The following is a 23225-nucleotide window of genomic DNA, read 5'->3' as shown; positions in this document are numbered from 1 at the left end:
AAGGGATTCGCAAACATTTTTCTCGATATGCATAACATCAAGACAATTCCGAACGTAGTGCATCTTCCAATACGGAAGGTCGTAGAATATCGATTTCTTCTTCCAAGGATTCTCTTGAAATGACTCTTTAGTACTAGCACGACGCTTTCTCTTTCCAAGGACTTCATTTACGTTTTTTACCATCTCGTACACATCTTCACCGGACAAAATTCGAGGAGGAAACCGTTCTTCTGTGTTGCCATCAAATGCTTGTTTTAACCTTCTAAACGGGTGGTCTCTTGGTAAAAATCTTCTATGCCCGAGAAAAACAGTCTTCTTCCCATGCTTCAACCGGAGGGAAGATGTGTCTTTCATGCAAATAGGACAACCAATCGAGCATTTCACAGAATATCCTGACAAATTCTCATAGGCCGGAAAGTCGTTAATAGTCCACATTAACATTGCCCGTAAGTTGAAAGAATCTCCACGATAAGCGTCTTTGACCTTGACACCCGTCTCCCATAACATCTTCAAATCATCGACAAGCGGTGCCAAATAGACATCTATATCATTACCTCGTTGACTCGGTCCTGATATTAGAAGCGTTAACATCAAGAACTTTCTCTTCATACACAGTTTTGGAGGGAGATTGTAGTTCACCAATATAACCGGCCAAACACTGTATTTACTACTCATCATGCTAAACGGGTTCATACCATCAGTGGCTAAACCAAGACGAAGATTACGGGGATTAACACTGTAATCCTTATACTCTAAATCAAATGGTTTCCATTGGGCAGCATCGGCAGGATGTCTGAGAACACCATCATTGACACATTTTTCGGAGTGCCAAACCATGTTCTTGGCGTGTTTGGCACTATTAAACATTCTTCGGAAGCGTGGCATAGGAGGAATGTACCATAACGACTGTAGTCATCAAATTGAATTTCGGTTTGAGTTTGTGTTGGAATATTAGATTGAATTTCGGTTTGAGTTTGTGTTGGAATTGTTTTGAATTGAAATTGAATTTCGGTTTGAGTTTGTGTCGGAATATTAGATTGAATCTTCGTTTGAGTTTGTGTTGATTTGTTTTTTCATAGATTATGTCTACTACCTCCACTAGTACCGTTAGCGGTAAACGGAGATCCACCAATATCGATGGTCCCGGGAAAAGAAGAAATACTCTTATGCCCAAGGTTAATAAGTGTAAAACTCTTGGTAGGAAAATAAATGTATTATTTGATGAAAAAAATCAACCAATGAATAAGGAGGGAGATGAGTTGTCGAGTTATTTCGGCGTTTTAGCTAGAGAACAGTTCCGATTACGATGCTCGATTGGAGACTAAAAGAGCATAAACAACTAAAAGAAAGGATTTGGAATGAAATATGTGAAGCTTTTACGGTTCCTATAATATATAAGCATAATTTTCTTATGAGAGTTGGAGAAGCGGCGAGATTATTTCGACACGAGCTATACAACGATCATGTCAAAGATATCCTCAATGATCCAAGCGCCTTGAAGAGGCCGGAATACGTTTTAAAACGCTATGGAAATATCACCGAAGAGGATTGGATAAAATTCGTTGAGTATAGACGTTCCGAAGTGTTCAAAAAATCATCGGAAAATGGGAAAGAACTAGCCGGGAAGAACGTGTCCAAATCTAGAACCGGTCGTAATGGATATCGCAAACTTGATCAAAAAAAGGTTAGATTTATTAAATGTTTCATTTTGTTATCCTTGTTTTGTAATATAGCATTTAATTAATTAATTTGCGGATTGTTTGATATATAATATATAGTACGAGGAAACGGGTCAATGGCCTACAAAGGAGGTATTATGGGTTGAGTCGAGAATGAAGGACGAAATAAACTACAAGGATGATAAGTATAAGTCAATGGGAGAAAAAATCGTAAGTTTTTTCATTTTGAAATCATCAATTAAATATTATAATCTTATTAACAATGAATTATATGTGAAGGGAAAGTTAACTCAAGAAGTTACGGATGAGTCAATGGAAAGTGTCTTGCAAGACGCTTTGGGAACTAAGGAACATTCCAGTCGTGTTCGTGGACAATCTAAATACTCGTCAAGTTGCAATTCCGTATCTCGCCCTTCAAACTCGACCGATGAGGTAACTAAGTTACGTCGAGAAATGTGTGAGTTAAAAACTTTCATCATGAAAGCTTTAACTCAAAATGGTTTGAGCCTCAAAGATGCTAATGACGAGTTGCCAAGTGTTCTACGTCCCACAAATGAAGATGTTGAGTATGAAAACATTGTTGACGGTGAAGAGATGGCTAAAGGTGATGATGAAGAGATGGCTAAGGGTTGTGATGAAGACATGCCTAAAGATGGGTGATGAGGACATGGGTAAAAAAGCGACGTCTTTAGGTAATTTTCAATTTTTTAATACAAGGAATAAAGTTAAATATTTTTGTACTTTTTTTAATAACATTAGTGAATTTATTAGATAAACAATCTCAACATGACGTTGTCGTGGATCTCAATGTTGGTGTCGTAGAGCATTCGCGTGTCGATCCTCTAATTATCGACAAACCCGATAGTGTTCGAGCAAGTTGCTCAATGAATCCAACCACGCCGGTGACACCGTCTTCGGATGACAGCATCGAATGCCTTCTCCTCCTTGATGATTTTGTGAATGGAGGCATGGTTCATGTAGCAAATGGGCGAGCGTACATGAAAGCCGAATCCGTTCATTTCTCATCTTTGGAGGATGTAAACGTACGAGTGAGCGTTGCGGCGGCTTTGATTAAGAAAGCTTTTTTGCCGACCCCCACTGATGAAGCCAAGACTATTGAAGAAGCCGTAGGGGGGTTCGTTAAGTGGCCAAAGAGATTAGTAGAAATCGAAATTGCAAAAGAGAGTCGCGACCCGGTGGTCACACAAGCGTTGAAGGTCGGTGGTGATAGTGAACCTAGCCCCGAAGACGATAAGAAGATTTCATACAAATTGATTAATCCAAAGTTTCGATTGCTAGCACAACATGCCAACCGAATAATGTTACCGAAAGGGGATTCAATCAATGTCAAAGTTTGTGCAAGTATCGCCGTAGTGCCTATTCCGGTGACGTTTGAAGATGTTAGAGAATTCCTTAGGTACGACGAAATTGGCGCGTCGTGCATCACAGTTTACATGGGGTAAATATTTCTTTTATATGTTTTATCTTCTATCAATATATAATATTTCATTTTATTAACTAATTCAATATTTTTTCGTAGTTATCTACAATCCATATTACGCAAAAATAAGCGGAGTGAAGTAATGTGTTTTGTAGAAGCGGGTTTGAGTTGCTACCTCCAAACCAACAACGATGAGACCCATTTGTCCGAACGAGTCAAGCAAATCGGCAAAATGGTTAGAAATGTAAAACTAAGACGACTAGTTTTGATGCCGTACAATTTAAATGGTCATTGGATGCTTGTTGTCTTCGATCTTTGGAAAGATCAAGCGATGTTCTTCGACCCGTTGAAGAATAAAATCCCAGCCGATTTAAGAAACTTGATAAAAAGGTAAATTAATAACATGTTATTTGACATATTTCATTTACACCAATATTTGTTTTCTAATTTTTTATTGTTGTGCGTATAAGGATTTTTTCGGATTTCAAGCTTGAGAACCAAGGAGCTCGAGACAACGGCCAATCAACTTTAATCACTTTAATCAACTTATCATAACTTGCAGAAGTATCGGCTTAGGTCCCGATAAATCCACCTTTCATAAGAATCAATTGGCTTAGGTCCCGACATATTCATCTTACTTAAGAATCAATCGGCTTAGGTCCCGATAGATTCATCTTACTTAGGAATCACTCTGCTTAGGTCCCGAGAGATTCCTCTTACTTAAGAATTCACCAGCATAGGTCTCGGTGATTCACATCATAACATACTTACTTTTATCATAATCTAAAGAATTACCAGCTTAGGTCCTGGTAACTCCTACCTACTTGAGAATATGCCAGCTTAGGTCCCAGAAATTCCCATCATACAATACATTTTCTGCTCGGGATCCCTTAATATTATCCGCACGACACATGTCTTATTAGCGCCAGACAGGAGGGTGCACAGTCTCCTCCCTAATCCCCGTCTATGGGGTATATGTCGGAGGCGGTACCATTCCATGTCTTCTCTTTAATTAACTTAACATGAGAGACTGCTTAGTTCGGGTTCAATCCCGATATGAACATATGTTCTTTTCGCTTATTAATTCATGACTTATAAGATCTCAGGATGTGACTCCCAGAGATCCTATCATAATATCCTCGCTTTTGAATACGAGTCTTAACCACAATCTCTCATAACCCAGTTTACTAGGACTGGATCTCTTGGAGGGAAAACTGACTAAACACATAACAAAGGCTTGGGTTCCTAATCACATCTAACCATTTTTGTTAGCCAGACTAATTCTGTTTCCCAATTTGTTAGTGGCTTAAAGCCCTTAATCTTGATAGTGACTTATCTTTTGGCTTATCTTACTCTTGCTTACTAGAAAGCATATAAAGAATGCACGTACAATATATGTATATATAAAGATATATATATATATGTGTGTATATATATAAAGATAAATATATATATATATATATATATGTATATATATATATATAATATGTCTTGATATTGTAGGTGCCTAAAATCTACTTACCTGGATATGATTCTTTCGAATCCTGAATTCTTCTCTTCCAGATAAAAGGGTCCTTCTTAACTTCACGTATAACCCAGTCCTCGTAAGCTTCTCCTGCTAATCCTGATAGCACTCTGGACTTATCTCTGGTGAAATTGGTGGGTTCGAGTCTTCTCCGGCCCTTTCTCCCTTCTTTCCCGGCGATCTCTTCTAAGCCGGTGTCCTCGACAGCTCACGGCGGTGGTTCTTCTCTTCTCGGTCCGCACGCGCATCCAGCGACTTTGGGTCTCGGTCCTGGTGGCTCGTCGGCCGAGCGTCCCCTTCGCGAGCTCACCCCCTCGCTCTCTCGTTCTCTATTTCCCAGCCGCTCTCTCTCTCTCTCTCTCACTCGGTTCTCTTCTTCTTCTTTCTTTTCTTTCTTTCTCTTTCTTTCTTTCTTTCTTTTTTTTTCTTTCTCTTTTTTTTCTCGCGTGGCTTGTTTTTGTTTTCTTGGTTGCCGATTCCCTTATTCGGCTAAGTGATAAACATCACTTGATATTATCCAAATCTTTAATTGATGAAGTGGCAATGCTCAACCTTATCCCATTAATTACAATCCAACCTCTATTCCTTGTTTTCTTTCAAATGGGTCCCTTAAAAATTGTTACAACCACGTCCTTTCATATAACTCTTGGTTGCCGATTCCCTTATTCGGCTAAGTGATAAACATCACTTGATATTATCCAAATCTTTAATTGATGATGTGGCAATGCTCAACCTTATCCCATTAATTACAATCCAACCTCTATTCCTTGTTTTCTTTCAAATGGGTCCCTTAAAAATTGTTACAACCACGTCCTTTCATATAATTATTTAATTAAATCAATAACCGAACGGATTATAATTATATGATTCGAACCGATAATTTTCTCATTCATTCTCGATTAATTAAAATATATTTAAGGTTTCTCAGAATTAATTCTCATCCTTGAGAATTTATTTCTTAAATTAATTTCCGGAATACTCCCTCGGAATCAATTTATTAATCGAGATAAACTCGATAATTCCTTTATTTATTCCGAGATTTCTCATAACCTTAACATATTTAAAATTAATTCGATAAATCCACTGAACCGTAGTTCACTCGAGAATTTAGTTGTAACAACGGAAACTCGTTATTATATCCAAATCTCCAAATACAAGTGACGCAAAAGCTCATCCTTACACGATCACTCTAAAGTCTTCAACAGAAACTACGAGCCCGGTCCTTCTCTAAAGTCTTAGGTTCTCAACCTCCGAGTTCAAGATAGCCACAACCCCCACATTGAACTATGTTCTGACCTGATCCCAGACTACGGGTACGTAGGCAGCCAACATTTGGCACGGTCACACCTCCCAAAACACACCTCCGGATTTGGAGGGTGCAACTCAGCCTTCGAGTTCACACTTTGGCTCGGGCGCGGTCACTTGGTCCGGCCTTGGATCGAACCGTCCGAAGTCTTAAATTGTTGTTCATTTTCGTGCGACAACACGTATCTTCCTTCGATGTGAGGTGAGACGAATAAATAAGAGAGACCGATGGAGACGGCCCTTCAATATATAGACACGGAAGCCCAACAGACTAGCATTTAATGCACTGTCATATCATGTCAAATCGTTACTTACCAAATCAAATATTTTGAATATATATAGAAGAAACCCCTTGATCTTCTCGAGATCAAATCATTACAGTTTTAAAATATATATATTCACTTGTTTCAAAGGTAGCAGCACATGTGGCATAACTGGTAATCCAATACTAACTAGAAAGGTATTCAGTTCAGTTTGTTTGTTGGCTGGCTCATACGTGTTTTTATCTCTAGTTTATCCATTAGTATATACTGAATAAATTGGGAGACTAAATGTTGATGTTGGACTTCGTCCTCAATCTAACAAGAGAGGAATTTGGCCCAGTACAAGGAAATTGGGCCCAAGCCCATGTATTTGTTGTTAACAAGTATTACGCCAGCCAGAAGATTTGAATGCCAGCTCGAGATAACCGCTACCCAAAGTCCTAGAGATACAAAGTATGTCAGCCCGGTCAATCCGTAACTATTCCTCATACGAATAGGTCTCCAACAGTAGGTGCCCCAAGACGCAGTAGTGAGTCACAACTGATATACAACGTGTCCCTTGCAATCTGGAGCTCGCAACCTCAACTCCCACACTATAAATATAAGGCGATCAAGCCCATGTCGGGCAAGTTACTTTTTCATTCGATCCTTCGATTCTTATCTCCAAGTTAACATATTTGTACTGCTTTTTAGTCATAATACAAACACCCCCGAGCTTACTTTATATTCTGCTTGTTTATTGTCTAATTTGTCAAGTGTTTCAATTTGGTCTTGTTACGGAGAATTGAGGCCCATCTACAACTTTAAATTAACCCATTTCCTTTCATAAATTTATCGTGACTGCTTTGGTGTGATTTTCTCACATCAACATTGATGATAGGTGAAAATCATAGTCATTGTAAAAAAAAATGAGATTCTCATTTTTTTTTACTTCTTGACGTCTTTATATAATGCTTAAATTGTCTGGAACGTGGGTTGATCAGACCCACGTTCTAACGGTTATGCTGATAACCATTCATTTCGTATGTGTGAGAATTATTTTGATAACTGTTTGGTTTATGTGATCAATTGACAGTTATCTAAAGTTTACGTGCCCATTGTAAACATTCTATTTTGACTAGTCTTTAAGTAACCGCTAATTTCTCCGATCTTCTCGATTATCATATCTTAACTTATGGTACTATTCGTTTCTCAATATTATCACAAACATTTCAAGACAAACTCAATGTGGGTGAAGTAAATAATAGCATTATTCACTACTACAAAACAAGGATTCTAAAACGCTTAAAAATAGTTGTGGAATGATTCTACAACGCTTGTCAAGCGTTGTGGAATGATTCTACAACGCTTGTCAAGCGTTGTAGAAGCTTCTACAACGCTTAAATATCCGTTGTAGAATTCAAGAGGTTTCTACAACGCTTAAACATCCGTTGTAGAATCCAAGAGGTTTCTACAACGCTTAAATATCCGTTGTAGAATCCAACTTTCTACAACGGATATCTAAGCGTTGTGGAACTTCCTACAACGGTATACATCCATTGTGAAATTTTTAAATAATTAAAAAATCCCCGCCGCGGCGACGTATAATATTCGCCGCGGAAAGATTATTATACAACGGATATTATATCCGTTGTAGAATCAACTCGCCGCGGCGAAAATTATACGTCGCCGCGGCGTACATTTCGCCGCGGCGACGTCATATCTTAGCCGCGGCGAGATGATTCTACAACGGATAATTATGCGTTGTAGAAAGGCCATGAATTTTTTTTAAAAAAAACTCGCTGCGGCGAGACTAAGATTTCTAATTTGCCTGCTCTCGGTATCTTTTCCCGCCGCGGCGAATAATATAGTTCGCCGCGGCGAGAATAATTTTTTTTCAATCCAAAATCTGTTTTTACACGGTACTGAAACCCGTTGTAAAAAACTGGCACCTGAATATAATCTTCAATCCAAAAAATAATATTTTCATCTTCAAAACATTCAAAATCTAATATGTACATCTACAACCAATCCATAATTCAATAAAAAAAACTAACTAATCATCACAGTTAATAAATGTTTTTGTACATAACTTACCCATTCTTCCCTAACTCTCTCTAAATCCTCCTTTGTATAGGATTTCTTATTTTCTAATTTTCCTACACCTCCTACGACTATATCACGCATATAAGAAATCACAAAATACCCGCATTTCGTGTTTCCGGTTTATCTCGGAGCGTCTCAAGCCTTGATGTACATTGATTGCCCGTTACTATGGGCGTTTTGATGTTCGAGCTTGAAATCCACAAGAACCCTATATAACACGGAGATTATGAGAGAAAAAACCACTAGAACGATTTATAATAAAAATTATTTAAGAAATCAAAATATTACCTTTTTATCAATCGAGTTAAATCGATTGGGATTTTATTTCTCAACGGGTCAAAGAACATAATGCTATCTCTCCAAAGGTCGAGGACAACCAGCATCCAATGATTACCTTTGTTATATGGCATCAAAACTAGTTCACCAAATTTGGAATGTCGTACCACGTTTCCAACGTCCTTGACTCGTTTTGACATATAAGCCTCCTCGTCGTCATTTTCGATGTACGAACTTAAGCTCGGATTTATAAAATAATAGTTTCGAGTCTTCTTCGCATTTTCTAGCCTCGAGCGTAGATAGCTATGACAAACAAATATTTAGTTGATCAAAACACTAAATTGATATTAAAAAATGCATATAAAGAAAACTCTTACTCCATATAAACCGTTATGCTCCCCGCGCCAATTTCCAAGTATTGCAAAAAATCGGAAACATCTTCAAATGACACCGGAATCGGGATAGCCGGGATACTTAGACTAACATTGACCATAATCACATCCCCTTCCGGTAACATTACTTTGTTGGCATGTTGAGCGAGCAATCGATACTTGGGATTAATCACCTTGTACGAAATCTTCTTAGCATCATCGATGCTAGCTTCACTCTCAAAACCGAGCTTTGAGAGTTGTTTGACAACCGGACCGCGACTCTCTATTCCCGTGTCCATTTCTATGAGTCTCTTCAGCCACGAGACAAACCCGCCTATAGCATCTTCAATGGTTTGAGCTTCTTCGGTGGGAATTGGCAATTTTTCTTTTTTAATCAAAACCCCCAAAACGGCCACGCGTAAATTTCCTTCCTCCAAAGGTGAGAAGTGAACTACGCCTCCATTCATGTACGCTCTCCCATTTTCAACATGAATTGTGCCTCCTTTCACAACATCATCAATGAAAAGAAGATACTCGACGCTTTCATCCGAACTCGGTGTCACCGGCGTGGTTGGATTCAATGAGCAACTAGCACGAACACTATTGGGTTTTTCCACAACGACATGATCGATCTTCGGACGATCATCGACGATGTTAGGATCGATCTTCGGACGATCGCCAACATCGTCGTGTTCTAAGCAAATCACGAATATATATCAATATCGTAATACCAAAATATTTAGCTTTATAGATAAAAAAAAATAATGAACATACCTAAAGAGACCGCGTCATTAATGTGTTCTTCAACGTTTGCCATCTCTTCATCATTAACAACCTTGTCCTTGAGATTCTCTTCTACGCGCTCGACACTAGGCGACTCGATATTAGCATCTCCGACATTAATGCTACCATTTCCACCGAAGGCTTTCATCAACAAAGATTTCAACTCGCTCATCTCCCGACGCATCCTAATTAATTCTTCGTTCGGCGTTGGAGGAACAAAGTACTTGAAACGCGAAGTGTGTTTGGATTGACCGCAAACTCGCGACGTTCCCAAAGCATCTTGCAAAATGCTCTTTCCCGATTCCGGCACCCATGTCCCTTGTGTTGCTTGTTGTGATAACGTTTTCTACACAAAATTATTTTCAAATAAAATTACAAGATTAATTGTTATAACAAATGTAAAGTACTTACGATTTTTTCTGCCATTAGTTTGTCTTTCTCATCCTTGTAGTTATCTACGTCTTTCATTCGCGAGTCAATCCAAAGTTCCTCTTTCGTAGGCCATTCCCCCGTTTCATCGTGCTAGTAAGAAGTAATTATACAATAATTAAAAAACAATGGAAAATTTGGAATAAATAAAATAAATAAATGAACCTAACCTTTTCTTGATCAAGCTTTCGATATCCATTTCAGCCCGTTCGAGATTTGTACACACTTTTTCCGGTATTTGCTTTCCCATGTTCCGATGTTTGTTTGAACACTTCGGTTCGTCTCTACTCAACAAATGCTATCCAATCTTCTTCGGTGACACTTGTGTAGAATTTCAAAACACAAGCCGGTCTTTAAGGCGATTGGATCGTTGATGATATCTTTGAGTAGATCTTTGTATAACTCATGACGAAATAACCTTGCCGCTTCTCCGACTCTCATAAGGCAATCGTGCTTTTGTTCAATAGGAATCGTAAATCCTTCTAACATTTCGTTCCAAATCCATTCTTTAATTTGATTATTCTCTTTAGATCTCCAATCGCGCATCGAAAGTGGAACGTATTCTCTAGCTAGCACGCCAAAGTAACTCGACAACTCATCACCCTCCTTACCAATTGGTTGTCCCTTATCATCAAACTGTACCGGAATTTTTTTACCTAGAGTTTTGGCCTTATTAACCCGACTCATAAGAGTGTTTCTTCTTTTTCCTTTTTCATCGGAATTTAGTGCTAGGTGTCTTCTAATTTTTCTTTTACCACTATCGCTAGAAGTAGTAGTAGTGGACGACATTGAATCTAATAAACAAAATTCAAAACATAATTTCAATTTTCAACTCAAATGTAATCAAAATTTTAACTCAAATGTAATAAAAATTTCAACTCAAACCCTTAACAAAAACATAAATTTCAAATCAATATCAAACTCAACTCAATCACAATATAAACTCAAATCCAATCCGATTCTATACAAAAACACAATTTCAATCTCAATACAATCTACTATCAAATATATTTCTCAAATCAAATCATTATCAAACTTAAATTCAATAAACTCAAATCCAATACAATATCTTCCTAATTTCAAATCAATATCGAATTCACACTAAATAAGTCCACGTAAAAATGTTCAAAAACATTACCCGGAGTTGGACGAGCACAAGGGCGGCGAAGAGAGGGTGGTGAGATGAGGGCCGGAGAGGTAATGGCCGAAGGCGGCGAGGTGAGGGCCGGAGAGCGCAAGGGTGGGCGCGCGGCGAGGTGAGACCGGAGGGCGGCGTGGGCGCGCGGCGAAGTGAGGGCCGAAGGGCAGCGTGGGCGCGCGGCGAGGTGAGGGAGGGGGCGGGGGCGCCGAGAGAGATGAGTGAGGTGAGGGTCGGAGAGAGAGAGAGAGAGAGAGAGAGAGAGAGAGAGAGAGAGAGAGAGAGAGCGCGGGGCGGGGGCGCGGGGGCTCAGCGAGGTGAGGGACGGAGAGAGAGAGAGAGGGGCCGAGAGAGATGAGTGAGGGACGGACGGCGCGCAGCAAGGTGAGAGAGTGGCGGCGAGAGAGGGGCAGGGCGGCGAGAGAGTGGCGGCAAGAGAGGGGCGGGGCGGCGAGAGAGATGAGTGGAGAGAGAGATGAGAAGAATGAAGTAGAATATGAATGAGAATGAGGGAAAATTGAAAAAAAAAACGCTAAGTATAGAATATGAAATGGGCGGGTAGTTAAAAAAATTGAAATTTTCAGATTTTAAAACGCTCCTACAACGCTTATTCTAAGCGTTGTAGGAGCTCGCCGCGGCGAGGTATATTTCTCGCTGCGGCGAGATGCTTCTACAACTCTTAGAATAAGCGTTGTAGGAGCCTCGCCGCGGCGAAACCAAATTCTCGCTGCGGCGAGAATTACCCAGAAAATTCTTGCCGCGGCGAAAATGTGCCTTCGCCGCGGCGTAAATATTCTACAACACTTAGCTAAGCGTTGTAGGATCCTCGCCGCGGCGAAAGAGCATTTTCGCCGCGGCGTAAAATTTATGTTGCCGCGGCGAGACTATGTGTCTGAAACATGGTGCTCTCGGTAAGATTCTTGCCGCGGCGAAGAAGTGTTCCCGCCGCGGCGCATGACACCTGCCGCGGCGAGATGTGTAGCTCATCGCGGTGTGATAGTCTCGCCGTGGCGATTTACAATTTTCGCCGCGGCGTGTATCTTCTACAACGCTTAGCTAAGCGTTGTAGGCTCCTCGCCGCGGCGATAGAGCATTCCTCCGCGACCTTGCTAGTAAAGATACTCGAGTTGTATTCCTCTTCGGGAGACTGTGGACGAGGTCGCTTGCTTTTTCCTTTACTCTGACCTCTAGAAGAGCTCGGAGCCGTGGAGCCCGCCGTGTTTTTAGTTCGACGCATTTTCAAGCTCCTACAAAACATAATCATAAACAATTCTACAATTAACATATAACAAATTATATATCAATTCCAACTATATATATTTAAACATGACAAATTAAAACAATTCCAACTATCACAAATTCATAAACAATTCGACCAATCACAAATTCATGAACAATTCGATCAATCACAAATTCATAAACAATTCAATTTCGACATAACCATTTTAACCACTAACCTATGTAACAATATGTCAAACACAATCCGGATATTTCAATTTAACTCAAATTCTCATTCAAATTCATTCTAACATAAATTCATTCATAATATGTCAAACAAAATCCTAATTTCTTGTTCTAAAAAGAGAAAATCAAACAAAACCCTAAATTTGTGAATTAAAAAAATCAAACAATATGCAATTCGGGTAAACAACAAGAAATCCATATCAACAACACGAAATTAAATCAATAACCACCTTAAAAAAACTTTTAAAATCATACCTTACAATGAGGCGGCAAGAGAGAGAGGGAGAGGCGCGAGAGGATGCACGGCGAGGACTCGGCGAGAGAAAAATGGCGGCGATGACAAGGTGAGAGAGAGTTGGCGGCGAGGACAAGGCGACGGCGAGATTTGGGGCGGCGAGGACGTGGCGAGGGATTTTGGAAGAAAAAAACTGGAGAGATGCGGCCGAAAATGGTTGTCTCGTGTGTGGGTATTTGAAAAAATGAGAAAAAAACTGAAAACGGCCTTTTATAGTGAAAACCTAAAACACCTCGCCGCGGCGAAAATATGTGTTCGCCGCGGCGAGACGTTCCTACAACGGTTATAATATCCGTTGTAGGAACGTCTCGCCGCGGCGAGACAGTATCCTCCTCGCCGCGGCGGAGAATATTTCTAGCCGCGGCGAGATATTTACCTCGCCGCGGCGATGAGTTTCTACAACGCTTTTGTTTAGTGTTGTAGAAACCACTCGCCGCGGCGAGGTATAAATTTCGCCGCGGCGGATTACATTTTTCTACAACGCTTTCACTATGCGTTGTAGTAAGTTCTCGCCGCGGCATAAAACACATGGCGCCGCGGCGTGAATTCTACAACGGATTGTTAAAACGTTGTGGGAAATCTGAAATATATTTAATTCTACAACGATTAGACAGAAGGGTTGTAGAAACACCCAGTTTCTACAACGCTTATACATAAGCGTTGTAGAAACACCAAGTTTCTACAACGCTTAAGCATATGCGTTGTAGAAACATCCAGTTTCTACAACGCTTATCCATAAGCGTTGTAGAAACACCAAGTTTCTACAACGCTTGTCATAAGCGTTGTAGAATCTCTAGTTTCTATAACGCTTGTCATAAACGTTGTAGAAAGTGGGTTGTATAATCCTATATTTGTAGTAGTGATTCTAAAAGATTTTGCCACATGTCAATCAACTACACCAGCCACTTGTCTTATCGATCATTTGAGAAGAGTTGAAAGTTGAAACATTATTTGATAATTATTATTTATGTTATGATATATATATAGCATTGTTTGATACTTATTATATACTTATTATTTATGTTATGGTGATATATATATATATATATATATATATATATATATATATATATCCGTTTGTTGCTAGCTACGCCCATATGCGACGAGGAAAATGGGTCATAATTTAATAAAAAAAAAATGTTCTTCAATATAAAATAAATGCTCATTTTTAGGAACAACTCGTCTATAGTAATTCAGAAGGTAGGTTTAAGAACATCCCGATAATTCGGCATCTCTTAGGCCAGGTGTATTACACGTGGGTTCCATATAATTTGTGGGACACACTTGTAGTAGAGAGACATAACATTACGCTTCTTGTTTGTAGGAATGTATGACTCGTGTGGTGAATAAAAAAGGTCATATTCATTTTTGTCGACACGTATGTGGGAGGAAAGCAAACGTTGTTTTTTCTGACTCTTGAAAGACAAGTGACATTATGTATTCACAATTTAGCATTATGATTTATGAAACAGCTCTTATCAACGTCAATAGCTTCTTTTCGCACAACAGGAAACAAAAAGGTTGTAAAATGAATAACATTTGTTTTCCAACTTTCATTTTGTTATGTTCTCATGGACCCTTGTATACACAGGAACGGTCTCGTAGATGAATTGGACATTATAATGGTTCGTTTACGTCATGACTCTTGATCAGATAAGAAATTTGAGGAAAAAAAAAACTTGTATGCATGTCAAATTTGTAAACTGCCTATATAAATAAATTATAATAAGACAGAATATTTATCTGTCAAAATTCTGATGTACATGCTGGTGTGAGAACACCTCTTGTTGATGGACATTATTATAAAACATAAAAAGCATGATTGTTATCTACTTTCGTTTCTTGCATAGTAAACATAAAAGCACATTTCATAGAAAAGTTGAACAAAAAAGTGCAGTTTGTCTAACAAAGGTAAATAAAAGATTAAATAAATGTTCTCGCCTTAGTCTTTATATTTGTTTAGCATTTACTAACGTATTCTTAGTTTTTAGTATCTTTTATAAACCATGTACTAAGTTCTGTTTCAATTATTTGACCCTGAATAAAATTATTAGTGAAGTCGTTTAGAAGCAATATGGTATAGGGATTAAATTAAGATGGGATCAAAATTGAGGCCACCTAACGGACTTACAAGTAAATAATTTTGTGGAATTTCGGGGCCTTTCCACTTAGCATTAAGCTTCCTTTCTCTGACCAAAACCCTTTTCTTTTTTTTCTTTTTTTTTAATAAACGTGGGCGAAATCACGGAAGATAACATTAAAAGTCCCCTCGCTTAAATGGCGGAGGAATATCGTGGTTACAATAAATGTGATTCCCTTTTGTGAATAGAATGAATTATTCAAATTCATTCGAATTTACATTTTCACTCACGACACGTCGTAGTAGTAGCCAGACAAATCAGCTTGGAAGTATTTTATTTGCTCCAAAAACTTGCATCATTGATGAAAATTAAATTATAAATTCCTATATAATTCCCTTCTCTAACCGTATTTTCCTGTTGGTCTGAAAGGCCATTAAAGTCAAATAAATCTCTCAAATCCGAACTCTATTGTAGTATTAGTCTCACGCACGTTTCTTTGTCTTTGATCTTATCTTTAACTAAGCATCTTTTTTTTTCTTCCAATTTTCGGATCTCTTTTGTTTGACTGTAATCCCGTGCAATTAACAGATTAAAAAAAGTTTTGGACTTTTACTGAGCCAAAAATCATATATTTTTGCTCGTGTCACTTGTTTTTTTTTTTTTTTGTTGATCTTGTAACTAACATCCTTAGCCCTAAAGACAAGCTTCTTTGAAGAAAAGTCTTGATTTTTCAAGCTTCATTGGTCCATCAAGGAACAAATCAAATGGGTACTTCTTCCACGTGTTCCTGAACGTGTATGATGACCTGACTATTAACTTACATTTACAAACGATTTCTCTTCTCTTCACAGCCAAGGAAGACATGATATTAAAAAAAATGCTTGTTGAGAGAGAGAGAGAGAGAGAGAGACACTTCAAGCTATTGCGTGAGAGCTTCTAAAGAGTTATTAGCTAGCTAGTTAGTTGCCCTGCCGAAGAAATGTTCGATTTGCAAGCATCCTTTTGACTGTTGACTGTTCGATTTGCCTTGCAACTTCAACCTCTTTGTTCCCACTGAGGCCTCCTTAGAATCCTGTAATAAATTAGGGAATATGCTTTTAACTCCCAACATTGGATAATATATTTGGTCTAGCAAATTGGTACAAGGGTGTAGGTATAAGCGCGATAAGGTCATAACTATTTTTGCACACAGTACTCACCATTGACATTGACGCCTGGTTTCGAGATCTTAACACTTTGACCGTGCCGCCTCTGCCATCGGGTCCAACTGAAATCAGATCAGTATTACCATCGTGTCTCGTTTCTTTGTTTTGGCTGCGTTTGCACCATTTTCCCAGATACCTGCAAGTCCCATCTGGGCCAAGCAATCCGCCCGAAAAACATGCATCGCCTGCAATTTTGAAAAGTTTTGGAGGGTTATTAGGAAAATTATTTTAGCTGCCCATGATCTTAAATGCATTGTTCAAACTAGAGCACATAAAGGCAGTGAATCACCTGGGTTGGAAAATGGCTGCGAGGTTGACAGTTCTTTTCTAATGTTAAGTACAGGCTTTACTTGAGCAGCATTGTCTTGAAGCTCAATCACATCATCATCGATATCAATAACACCAGTCTCAGACGCATTATCAGTGTTTGTTCTAGAACTGAAAGCCCCCATCGGTATACTGCGGTGGTCCACTGATTGGCCATTCTTTAAATTGGATATTTCATTTGGCAACTCAATGATAACTATGTCATCAGTGGTTTCAAGTTTCAGATCAAAATTCGGAAGTACATGGGTATTTGTAAGAGACTCTGAGAGATGTGCACCGATCAAAGAGCGTGTTTTTTTCTCTTTGTTCTGTGCAACGGCGTTTAGGTCATCTTGGATATCATGAACATTGTAATCATTAGCTACCTTGCTGTTTTGTACATCTAGGGAGCGTGATCGATCATCTTGAGAGCTTTGTAACGGGTCAAATAGATGTCTGGGTCCAAACCCTTGATTGCTTTGGCTCTCTGGAAGCTTTCTATGCGAAAGATTTGTATCAGCACCTTCACAACAAGTTTTCTTTGAAGCTCTGAGTCCCCTCAGCACATCATTTTCTTTGGTTTCGGCTGCTATCTCCAACTCTTTTACTCTTTCCTGACGATTGAAGTGAAACGATCAAGTTAGGAGGAAAAAAAAGTACCACATTCGAATCACACACAAGATGATTACCTTCAATCTGCTTATCCTTTCTTTAGCCTTCTCTAGTTTCTGCGTGGATCGTGACTCTCCTCGTCCAAGAGCATTACATTTTACCATTAACTCTTTGTAACTCCTGCGAGAATTCATGCACAAAAGGTCGAAACAGAGCTTTTAGCATAAAGTGGTGAGGCTTGATTTTAACATCGGATCAAACAGCACAACCAGTACCAATGTCAGGCACGTTCTATACACAAACCATCAATTCCTGAGAAAAATCACATAGCTTACTTGTTACGCATAACCAAGGACTTTCGCAGAATGTCTATTGTATCTTGACTTTTACCTCCGTTGCCAAATGAGGCAAGCTTCATAACCTCATCTTCTTCCAGTTCAAAATCAGATACCCTGGAGTTTCAATTTAAAAGCATCTTCATAAGGACAAGGAATATGATATTCATGTAATGAACTATCTAGACACTTAATCACAGACATAAGCCATGCAACGCTGGAATTGGATCCCTATATTAATAGAAAAAATGTGCAAAGGAGCATAAAAAAAAGGCACTCACAACTTTATCGATGCAAGTTCTTTGGCCAAACCCATACTTCTTTCTTTCAATCGTAAGCATTCCAGAGTGGATTTATCAAGTGCCTGTGACACAACTACTTCGCTTAAAGAGTCTTGCGTAAAGCTTTGGGGGATGAAATATACACCACAATTTACAAAGACAATGGTCAGTGAAACACCAACCTCAGTTTTAGCACGAAGCAGCTGCTGCACTAATGCCTTCTCTTTCAAGGCTTCATTTTTTAAAGAAGTTTCCTTTTTCTCAAATTCCTTTCGAAGGCAGAGCTGAAACAAAAATCAACCAACCAACTGATGACGCGCTCAGACCCTTACACTCTAGTTGCAATAACATAACTTAGCAGGCGATGTATGATCTATTTACCTGAATTCAATGCCCCTATGTGACACATCTGACAATATAAGGAGCCAAAAAATTCGTAAAACAACAGGTGCTATTTTTAAGACTAACGTAAACCCATTCCAGCTAACAATCCTAGTTAACTTGGCATTGTGCAGTTTTCTGTCTTAGCTCGAACTATATGTGAGTCTTTGGATCTCATTCAAAGCTTCAAAATACGTTTTAAGTTTTGATAAAATTACTATTTACAATTGGGCAATACCAAAATACATTAGGAAGAAGCAAATTCTAAATTCTCAAACCTCATTATGAAACAAATTTTAGAAACAATGTCCACATTACACAAGAAATGAAAGACAATGCCAAAACAACATGACCAATTAACACTTATGAAAAAGATTCGTGATTCATACTTGAAGACGGTACTCAATACTTTCTTTTATAAGATTAATGGGATGAAAAGTACAATCAGGACGCATATATTTTTGATATTATGAAATATTCTTTAGCTGGCTCTCAATCGAAAAAAAAAGGGGGGCGCCAAAGCTTTAAATCAAATATACCTCTGCATTGACATCCTTGAGTTCCTTGTCTTGTCGCTCCACGATCGAATCAAGCCCTATCACCTTGATCTCCAACCTCCTAAGCTCTCGTCTTAGAGCCTCAGGATCTTCATCGCGAACGTGATTCTGCAACCTCTGAGTGAGAATCGGATCGGTAGCGACTGAGTCACCAATGGACTGAAAGTAGAGGCGTGACGCGTCCTTGGCCTTGCAACCTTGCTTGCAGACCGGACAAGTGCACTTCTTTGTGCTCGAACAGTACTCAAACCATTGTTGCAGACTAGGGGTTTTGCAACAATAAAATGAAAAGCAATTATTAAAAAATTAAAAAAAATTAAAAAAAATTAAAAAAAATTAAAAAAAAAAAGAATCATTACTTAACCAAATCCTTTGATACGAAGCCAAAAATGGTGTTGAATAGGTGAATGTGAATGATCGATTACCATAGCTCGTGGAAGACATGGCCGCAAATGGAAATTGATTGAAGGTCTTCGACAATGGGTTTGAGGTCTTCGTAGCAGATTGAACAAATGGTCTTTGTGAAGCTGTTATTGTTATCGCTGCTCTCGATCATCTCTCTCTCTCTCTCTCACACACACACACACACTCTCTGGTTTGAGAGATATTTTGGAGGGTTATTTGGTTGGATTGGGTGAGAGGGAAAATTGATTGATGAAATTCAAAGCGGGTACGAGAGCGAGCCAAAATTACATTTCAGTATTGTGATTGAGCGGGAGTACTTAGAAGGAGAATCAAAAGGGGTTCCATATTCACGTGCCTATCACGTGATAACGCTGTGCATGACTTTCTCCAAACTCCAAATCAATGCGAATTAGATGGGCCTGTCCCGGCCCAGCCCAACATATATCTCATTAAAAATTGCACTTTTTTTTATAACTAATCTTAAAAGGGCAGTGTAGCGAAATAGCCAAAATGAAACTATGAATTTTGTTTTTAGCCTATGTTTCACAATTTTTAGGGAAATAGCCAACAGACTTATGTGGCAATAATTAAAGTCTGATTTACCCTTATTTATTAAAAAATTCGTCACTTTCTCTCTCCTACTTTTTTCTTACACTTTTTTTTACACAAAAACTTCAAAAAACCATATCTATCTCATATGAACTCGAAATTGAGTGATTCCAAATCCTACGGATTCGTGACGCCGAGATCTTCAAAAATAGATCCATTGTGTTTGATGAAAAATCATGTTTAATACCATAGATGTAGAAAAATCATGTTACTACTTAAATATGAAAATAACTGAAAATTTTTTAAATTATCAAAAAAATAAATGGAAACGTAACTATGATGCATTAAACATAATTTTTCATCAAACACAATGGGTCTATTTTTGAAGATCTCGATGCCACGAATTTGTAGGGTCTGAAATCACTCAATTTCGAGTTCGTATCAGAAAGATACGAATTTTTGAAGTTTTGATGCAAAAAAAATATTTTTAAAAAAATAAGAGAGAGAAAGTGACGAATAAATAAGGGCAAATCAGACCTTAATTATTGCCACATAAGCCATTTGGCTATATTCCTAAAAATTGTCAAACATAGGCTAGATTCAAAATCACATGTTTAAAGTGGCCTAATTACTTACAAATCTCATCTTAAAAATTATGTTTTAAAGTTTTTATTACAAAAATAGTGTTTTTTCAATATTATTTTTTACATATTTTTACCAAAAAATATATGCATGTGTGCTATTTTTTTACATGTTTCAATTTTATTTATAATCAAAATAATCCCAAATAACTTTTTACAATTTAAATAAATACACCTGTAAGGCACATCATAATCGTAGCACAATTCAATTTATTTTATTTCGAACAAATCCGTGTTGCAGTGAGATTATTCTCACATTTGAAATTAAAAGATATGATCGCAGGTACAGATACACTACATTGCTCGGAATCGAATGTATGGAAAAGATTATCAAGCTGCTGTCGAAGAAGTCCTACAAACAACTCAGGTTTCTGAAAATTTTAGATTTCGGCTAAAGGTGAAATTTACAAAAATACCTTTAGTGAGAAAAACATAAATTTTAGAATAATTCTGTAATTTTTACAGTAAAAGCTAAATAATATTTGGAACACTTTTTACTTAAGAAGCATGGCCAATATTGAAACTTTTTAAGAAGGGGAAATGATACATATATACCTTGTGTTTTAGTGAAATGTCGAGTTTAGTCTTTGATTTTCAAAAATGTTGAGTTCATACTTCATACTCTCTGTTTAACGAAAATAACGAAATTATACCCTGAAATACACAGCAGTGTAACAAATCTTCTTTTTTATTGAATTTTCATTGACGTTAACTATAATATTTATACATAAACACCAATTATCTTTATTCATTCGCGCCATATATGTAATTTATTTAAAAACTAAAAAAAATAAACAATAGTCTCTTAATCGTGAAGAACACAAAAATAGGTGAAGGTATACAAATCGACATTTGATAGTCATTAAAATCACATATTCGAACAGAGAATCTAGGATTTAGAGTTGCAATTCGAACACAAAATGAAGTTATAGAGATATGAATTTTATTATTTTATTTCAATTTAAGGCTATTTTTATTTTAGAATTGAGAATTTGAAATTTAGGGTACTGGTTTGAATTTGATTCGGTATATAAGAGTTAATATCAATGAAAGGGAGATTTATGCCACCGTTATCCATTTCAGGGTATAATTTCGTCATTTTAGTTAAACAGCGCGTATGAACTCGATATTTTTAAAAACCAAAGGTTAAACTCGATATTTTACTAAAACACAGGATATATATGTGTTATTTTCCCTTTTGTGAAAAAAAAAATTTGAAACGGGTGGAATTTACTCCAAAAATAATTTGTGGGCTTCTTAAAATTTCAAAATTTGGATTAGGTACCATAATTATATAGAAGTAGGTCGTGTATAAATGTTAGATTAAAAAGAGTTTTGTAGTTATGTAATCAAGACGTTATATTTGAAAGCAATTCAGAGCAAAAACAAGTCTGCGCACTGATTGTGACAAAGTCATAAAATAATTTTCATAGCTCTAAAAATTCAAAAATTTGAACCACGAATGAATAACATGTGACACTAGAAACTTTAATAAAACTTTATCCAAAAATCATTCGGAGATATTTTAAAAACATGAGATTTGAGCAACGTATAAACTTGATATTAAACCAGGAAATAAAAACCCATTTTCATAAACTATACGGAAAGTATATAAGTAGAATCAATATCATGAAAAACACCTTGATAGAGTTGTAGATGATCGTTTCCTAAAACTTTCGAATTCTAAAAGACAAAAAGAGAAGTGATAGCTACGATTTTTATATGTGGGGACGAAGGATAGGGAGAAAAGGAGTGTTGATGCTGAGGAAGAAAAATAATATGTGAGAAGAAAAAAGTAACTTAAGTCTGACTTAAGATCTTATATACAACTTTGGAAGGGTTAGGGTTTTAAGGTGGATTTCCCTAAAATCTTGCAAAGAGATAGTATGAGAAGATATGTCTCTGATACTATCTCGAATATTATATGCCTCTGAGATGTTTGATAAAATGTCACACATGAAAGTTCTTATTTTTTTCCTTTTTATGTTTTGTTCTCTATATCTCAATGGTAACCTCCCATCTTTTGTAACAAAAAAAAAAAACAATGGTTATCCCATCTTCAATAATAGTAGAGAAACGACAGTTCAATTAAGATAACAAACCAGAAAAAGCAAAGCCTTTTTAAATATGGCTTTTAGTTCAGCGCAAAAAAAAAGTCAACTATTAATTTTGGTTATTTGTATGATAAACCTAGCATATAAGCATTATATGGTATGGTTATTTATGTGTATGTGCTAGATGGTTGGTTTTCAGTTCTACGCCTCACACATTGCTATTATAGCCTTAGTTTCGAAAGAATAGTAAAAATTCAAGACTAATTTTAAATTAGCCTAAACGCAATCAATAAGTATTGAATCTTTCTTTATGACACTTTTTTTACTTGTGAAAACATTATCAGTGTGTTTGCATATAATCCATTGTTTTAATTGATGTTGATGGTAATTCTTTTTCAAGTAGATACAATTTAAGCAGCTTTGTAAACTCACCTGCTGAAGGTTGTCAATCAATTTTTTTATATACTATAAAATTATATATAACTGGGCCATGCATGGGCATGGCTCAAAAAACTAGTGTGCATAAAAGGCATTTATATTTGACTACTTAAAAAAATCTAGGATATATATATATATATATATATATATATATATATATATATATATGTGGTCTTTTAGTTATCTAATCATTTGACTTGAAGCGTTTTGTGTGACTATTATATATATATATGGTATATAATAGGCTTATCTCTGGTCTTTCATCCGACACGTGGATCACCAATAATAGAGGACAGAGGATGATCATTCTGAATCCTCGAAGAAGG

The 23225-nt window shown here is 37.3% G+C and overlaps 1 protein-coding gene across 1 annotated transcript; it reads right to left on the bottom strand.

The window, feature by feature from the left end:
- Positions 1-15419: 15419 nt before the first annotated feature.
- LOC149401657 (RING/U-box superfamily protein) lies at positions 15420-19508 on the bottom strand. The gene is made up of 10 exons (XM_089610320.1): positions 19238-19508; positions 18795-19074; positions 18057-18158; positions 17875-17957; positions 17594-17710; positions 17336-17438; positions 16630-17260; positions 16335-16525; positions 15783-16207; positions 15420-15557 (listed from the first exon to the last, which is right to left on the bottom strand). The coding sequence occupies exons 1-9, from the start codon at positions 19366-19368 to the stop codon at positions 16091-16093; spliced, it is 1755 nt and encodes a 584-aa protein (XP_089466446.1). The 5' UTR covers positions 19369-19508; the 3' UTR covers positions 15420-15557; positions 15783-16090.
- Positions 19509-23225: the final 3717 nt, after the last annotated feature.

This window comes from Urtica dioica, chromosome 4 (assembly GCF_054948205.1).
Source record: "Urtica dioica subsp. dioica isolate 48M chromosome 4, U.dioica_male_clone48M_v1_H2, whole genome shotgun sequence".
Taxonomy (NCBI): domain Eukaryota; kingdom Viridiplantae; phylum Streptophyta; class Magnoliopsida; order Rosales; family Urticaceae; genus Urtica; species Urtica dioica.
Note: the sequence above shows the minus strand (reverse complement) of the source record. Positions and strands in the feature narration are given on the sequence as shown.